The sequence below is a fragment of the Egretta garzetta genome, unplaced genomic scaffold, assembly GCF_000687185.1.
Source record: "Egretta garzetta isolate BGI_Z169 unplaced genomic scaffold, ASM68718v1 scaffold187, whole genome shotgun sequence".
In the NCBI taxonomy this organism is placed as follows: domain Eukaryota; kingdom Metazoa; phylum Chordata; class Aves; order Pelecaniformes; family Ardeidae; genus Egretta; species Egretta garzetta.
This window is the reverse complement of record NW_009260342.1, coordinates 472,777-479,603: the sequence shown is the minus strand read 5'-3', so window position 1 is coordinate 479,603 and position 6,827 is coordinate 472,777. Positions and strand designations below refer to the sequence as shown.

Genomic DNA, 6,827 nt, shown 5'->3' with positions numbered 1-6,827 from the left:
CATGGATTCCTAAAAATAAAACCATACAGGATTCCATTACAGTCATGCTTTGAGGTCAAAGAGATTAAGCATGGGGAGGGGAAATAGTTCTAGGAACTTCAGAGTAAGATTGTGTTCGCTCTAAAAAACACAGTCAAAATAAAGAATATGAAATAATGGATTGAGAAAGGTTCTAGAGAAATGGAAGAGAAAGAAGAAACATTAGAAGAGGAGAAAAAGTATATAAGAAACTGAAGGCAAGATAATTTATCGACATATTTTTGTAATGCTTATTATAAGCATGAAAGCATGGTGGGATATCTGCCACTCTACTTTCTGAGCAGTTGAGATAGTTATTAGGAGAGGATAAGTTACAACAGACTTCATAAAATTAAATTAGCCCCACAGTATACACAGAAACGATTCAGGGGAAAAAAAAAAAACAAACCAATCTTAACAGAGTAAGACCTTAACAACACCAACCCAAAAGTCAGTCTGAATTTTCCCAGTCCATAATTATACCTCTGCCAGATTTTTCCCTGAGTTGCTCAGGTATGGACTTAACATTTGTAAGTATGGCAATGGACTGGAATCCCAGTCCATAGGAACTTTAGTTTTAAAGAGCAGAATTTCAGGACACTATGCAAATAAAGTCAAAACAGCACATATAACAAAGTTAATGCTAACAGCAATGCCTCTATATCTGATTAAAATAATCTTATGCTATACTCCTGTTACTTCTACAAATATTTCTTACAGACCTGTTAGGAATAATCAAAGTATTTGACCTGCACATATGACCTATTACTAACATGAGGCAAGTACACGCTTCCTGAAGTTTTCTGGGACAGTTCCTACGGATCCAACAATCCTGTATGGTAGCCTCTTTATAGCCGAAAGGAGACTGACATTCCTACTCTGCAATCCAATTTGTGGTAGAGCAATAAGAGTGACCGGGTTCTCCAGATTTAAATAGGCAGAAAGGGGGTTGAAAGGAAAACACAAATTTATATGTCTTTGCTATAGCCAAGAAATGAACTAATAAGCCATTACATCCAGTGGTTAAATGTACTTGGAATGTAAATGTAAATAGAATTATAGGTGGACTAAAGACAGGACTTCAAATGTACAGTCCACACAGTAAAAAGATTTATAGAAGCCAGCTCATTATGCTCCATGACTCACTATAATTTATTTAATTCTCTAATCAAATAATAAAAATGGAAAATCAGAACTAATGTCAGCAAATAAACCCAGAAAAAATAAGCTAGTAGCTATAAACAGGCAAATAAAAGGGTCTGACAGAAGAACTGAATATTGATAGCTAGAATCATCAACATGAGCAAAGAAATGGACTAGGCAAAGCCAGGATAACTGTGCAGCCACAAAATGTCTGATTGGTTTAACTCAAGCACTTCTTGACTTGCAACTGGTTGTATTCTTATCCACAGTGTGAAATTAAATTGATCTTATCACTGAAAGTGACATATTATTTTGTAGTTCTCTTAGAAGCAACTCAGAAGAAATGAAGAGTGCAGAAGACAATTGAATACAAGTAAAGTTTTCAGCACCTTGGAAAAATAAGACCACTTCCCTGACACCCAGATACAAAAATAATTATCTGCTCCAAATTTTTAGGCAACATGCTTAACACAATACAGAAAGCTTAAGTTATTTGAAACAACCAATTGTTAGCTGACCTAATCAGTGCTTCACCAGTTGAGCAAAAAATAGATGCCACAGGTTTTTACATTAATTGAAATGTTTTGTCCATTGTATGTAACAAATTTGTTTCTAGTTTGAAGATATAAACCCCAGGATTTAAGAAACAAAACAAAACAGACGAGAGGCTTGATTTGTTGTGGTTTGTTTGGTTTTTTAAATCGCCTCTATCTTACTAAACAGGCTACTAGAGCTAAGCATTACCATGTCTAGTAAATGCATGTCACTGTTCTTCACATTTCGTCCAGGGCTTAGTAGCATCCCAAAGCATCTGTGAAGTTTATTAAAAAAAAAAAAAAAAAAAAAAAAAAAAAAAAAAAAAAAAAAAAAAAAAAAGAAAAAAGATAGCCATTAGCTTTTCAAAATACAAAAGTATTTTCTTGAACATAATGGCACAGCCACCTACTGCTTCTAATTTAAAGAAAACCTTTCTTAGTAATTTTTTTGTTAGTGTTATGGCAACACTTAGGGAACATCACAATACATATTATCAAAATGACAATGAAATTATTTTCCAGAATGAAGATGACAAATTAGTGTCTGACCTGTGAACAATCAATTATTCTTAAAGACAACTTAGAATATTGAGTTTAAAGATAACAACAATTTATATACATTAGTGATGGAGATTGGCAGGAAGAAATTCACTCTCCCCAGTCCGCTTTAAAAATTGTTTTCATAAAACCATATGAAAAGTTACAAATTCACACATTGTATCACCCATAATGTCACTTGTAAAGCATCATTTAGCATCATAGACCCTTAAAAAATCTGAATTTGCTCAATTTTTAGACTTTCGTTCTTTATTTTTAAAAAATTAATATCTATATTATACAGGGCCTTGAATTCCAGGATTCCAGTCCAGTCATTTGAAGAGAAAATGTTCTTGATATTATTAAGAGTAAAAAAAAGTGGAATTCCAAAATATTCTTAACACACTCAAGACTTTTGAACTTTCTGAATATTGAAGGCTGTACTCAAAGAGGACCCACTTGAATCAGGTTGCCCAGGGCCTTGCCAAGTCAAGTCCTAAGCATCTCTGAGAATGAACAACCTCTGTTGGCAACCCGTTCCAACGCTCAACTCCCTTTGTGTTGACAACAACTGGCCTCATACAACAGAGGAATTTCCAGGGAAGTAACTTGTGTCCATTGACTCTAACCCTACCATTATGCACCTCCAAGAAGAGTCTGGCTCCATCTCCTCCATACCCTCCCACCAGGTATTCGAATGCACCAGGAAAAGTCCCCCATTCCCACCTTCTCTAAGTCTGAACAAAAGCAGTTCTGTCATCTGGGCAACCCACTTATCCAAATGAAAATTTAGATTTTTCAGCAAACATAAATTGTAAGAGATTATTTGAGCATTCATAGGAGAGCAATGAAGACAGAATAGTTTCACAGCTTTCAGGCAAGCACACTGTATCATGAACAGAGATACAATAGCAACTATCATTTTAATAATGCTATTAACTGTAAAAGTCTTAAGATAATGCAATTACTACATCATCTAGTAACTTTGCCCCTATTACGTTTGGGTATATGATTTTCATTTTCCACCTCATTACACTTAAACAGTAACTTACATCCACAATTGTATTTTTCCTTCTCCATACTCTTTCACTACTAGAATCTTAAAAATCAAAGTAGTAAATAAAACAGTAGACAATTTTGACTTATCTATATGGTATAATGCAGTGCCATGTAAAGCAACCAAGGTAGCTATGATGCTAGGACTTACATTTAACCACACAAGCAGGCTTCTCTATGAGACTAATTACAATGGGCAGAATGTTACAGTAGACTGACTGACTACTTTTTGTTCTTGAGGTAACAATAACTCTGAGGGCTATAATTTGTAATAGTAGAGGGCTCACTAGCTTCTGGTACACCTGCTAAAGAAAACTGTAAGGCTAAGATTCAGAAGCAGGCAAAGTATCTGTGCTTTTCAAAGACAACAGCTCACAGATCCTCGCTCTTGCTGTGCTCCTCTCAGATGTACACAAGTTCTGATGTGTGCCAGCCAAAATTTTTGGGAAGTACGCTTCCAAAAGAGTGGGAGTCAGGAACAAGTAACCCCTGCCTCTCACAGAAGCAGATACGTATGATGACTGGCAGCATCCTGCTACTTAGAAGAGTCAGGGCTTCTATTCCCACTAAATTCAAAGAGCAAAATAAGTTCAAATGAGTTCAGGACCCTCACTTGCAGAGGAGCTAGATTTTACACAGCTGTCAACACATTCAGCCTCCAGTTTGAGGAGGCTGAACCACACACCCAGGATTCAAAGTGACCTGCATAGACTGTGGGCCTCAGTCTTGCCAATTCTGACATGTTGGGTTTTCTACACTTACAGCTGGCTACCAAGTGGCTATGTGCAGGTGTACTACTCTGTTTAAATTCAACTAGTTCCTACACCTGCAAAAAAAAATCTGAAATTATTCTTCACTAAGATGTATTGCCATTTATATAAATACAAATGCTACCCATGTATAAGGCTTATGGTATTAAGTTAACATGGAAACAGGATTTTTAAGTCTCCAGTGCTACTGAGCAACCAACCAATATTCTGTATATCAGTTCTAAAGACACCAGTCTAGACTTTAACCTAAGCTATACCTACATAACTTGGTATTAACTCTCCTGTATGACTGGTAGCATACTATATTTAAACACCACGCTATCGAGAACAGAGTCAATCCTCTTTATTTCTCAGAATGAAAGGCTATTTCACTCTTCAGAACAACTTTCTTAAAGCCCCCTGATCATTGATCAGAATTTTCTTCTTGAATCCTGTAAACAACTGAGACTTGATATCCCACATTGTGGGACTGAACCTATATAGTGCCACACATGGCTCAGACCTGGGAGACAGGAATTAACATAATTTCTTTACCTGCTTTGACTTAGATAAAAACAAGCAAAACACGGGTCAAACAGGCCACAAAGGCAGGAAGGGCCAAACTAACTCAGCTGAGAGTAACCTACTATCAACCTAACCCAGCCATAGGCCCTATCTGAACACCAAGGAGGTGGCAAGTTTCTCTGAGAGATACCACATTTACTCTTCTGAGACCATGAAGAAAGATTCTTGAACATTTTAAGACCAGATACCAAATTTCTTTAGTAGCAACATATTTTCGCATTATAATTTACACTTAGAAATACTTCTTGAGGACACATTAAACTGCTTAGAGGCTCACCATCTGATGTAACCTGAATTGATCTTTTATACCAGTTTTGAATTTTAACATTATGCAGTGTACATAAAGTACATAAAATGACTTACAAACCCATGTATGTCATGTCAATTAACTAACTTTTTATTGGCAGAGCTTGTGGTGATAAAAATAACATCGTAACTGAGTATCCTAAACAATATAAAAATAAAAACTAATTTCCAAGGAAGGTAGCTTTACTTTTTGGGGAAAAAAACCAACAATCAAGTGCTATTCAGAAACACTGAAAATAATTCATCATTCATTAACTCAATTCTGAAGCCAAAATTTTTTAAATTAAAAATACACTGGAAACAGGATTTTTTTTAAAGACAATGAGTAGCAAAAGCACAATTTTACAACACAAAATGATGATAAAAAATTCTGCTATATATTACTTGTCTAAAATTTTAGTTTCATTTTTTAAATAAGAACTTGAAAGCAAGTGAATAAATAAATCTTAGGTTCTGGGAGGGTTGTGGGGCTTTTTTCTTGATTCTCCCATTATCCTGAATCCCCTGTTCGCTAAAATTGAATTCTCCTATTGTTACTCTCTTGATAAGATTGCCATCTGGTGGCGTTTGTTATTTTTTAAAATTGAGCTATTGAGAAGGAATTTCCTAATTTAAATTAACACAATTCCTACTACTACTGTAGTAACAAGAGTTAATGTGCTAATGAACACATTAACTGTTATTCTTCACATGCATGGTCCACTTCCTGTGCAAATGCTTTGCACAACCGGTCAGATTATTCTGTCCAAAAGGGATCCCTCTCATGCAACTTCCAGGAAATACACCATGAGTCATCAATCGTTCCTGCGCTCTTCACCATCACTTCAAGATAAACATTAGAATCATGTTATAACAAGGTTGCAAAGGAATCCTACTCATCTTGAGGACTCCACCAAAAAATTGCTTCTGCTAACCAGCAGGCTGAGTGCAAACTTGCAGTGTTCCAGTACATTGATCTAGCAGATTAATGATCCCAAAGGTTTAACATAGTTCAGACAACCTAACTTTCTTACTTTTACTAAACAGTGAGATGCTGGCAATGCAGGATTACAACAAATGCATGGGTTTGCACTACTTAAAAACAACAGAAAGCAAAATCAAAAGCATTTGAATGTCATAAGTATCCTAACACTACATTCAAAAAGACAATTAAAAGGCAAAAAAGAACATTTGAGTATTACAGGGTATGTTTCTTGGTTTTACCTATAAAAAAACCCCAACAAATATGTGAAAAGAAATTTAAAACTGAACTGCACACCTATAAATTATATTGTGCAATAATACTTTCTGTGTTACTGTTATATTTCTTTCCGACACATAACTTGCAAAGCCAGGGAAAAGTACTTTAAATACCGTTCTCCCAAAAACTTAACCTGCATTATTTTTATAAGAATCTTACCTTTCAATGGCCAGTTCTTTGTTCGAGAGTTGCTGAACTGTAATCACCACTTTCTTCTCAATTCCCTGTTTAAGCTTGAAATATAATTTCTCTCTATCCTTTGGCACAGGGCTAAGATAATAAAAAAAACAAGTTTCTTTAGCACAGGTACAGAAAATTAACTGTTAAATACAGAAAAGAGAGCAGCAGCCCACTTAAACTGTTAATGGCTCAACTCATTTGAGAGACCTTATCTCCCGAAAAACGGGCGATAGGCACACATTTACTATGTTGTCTGGGGGATTTATCAGACAAATGTATGCAAAAATGCATGGAGTATTTTAGGTTCTAAAATAATAGAAAACATTCTATACACTGGCTATGAAGCAAAACATAAGTAGGACATTTTCACAGAATTAACTGTTATTATCAACTCTTTCTTCCATTCCAAAAAATCTTGTCATTAACTGTTAGGCAAAGAATACTTTGCTCCCCTATCCCCTGTAATACTTACAGAAG

The 6,827-nt window shown here is 35.4% G+C and overlaps 1 protein-coding gene across 1 annotated transcript in view; it reads right to left on the bottom strand.

Annotated features, from left to right (window-relative positions):
* Window positions 1–6,827, bottom strand: part of RABGAP1L (RAB GTPase activating protein 1 like) — a 224,685-nt gene that overhangs the window by 210,258 nt on the left and 7,600 nt on the right. Inside the window, exons 6-8 of the mRNA XM_035898056.1 lie at window positions 6,330–6,440; window positions 1,906–1,972; window positions 1–9 (exon numbers count right to left, since the gene is read on the bottom strand). Coding sequence (XP_035753949.1) covers window positions 1–9; window positions 1,906–1,972; window positions 6,330–6,440 — 187 coding nt within the window. The remainder of the gene's footprint in view (window positions 10–1,905; window positions 1,973–6,329; window positions 6,441–6,827) is intronic.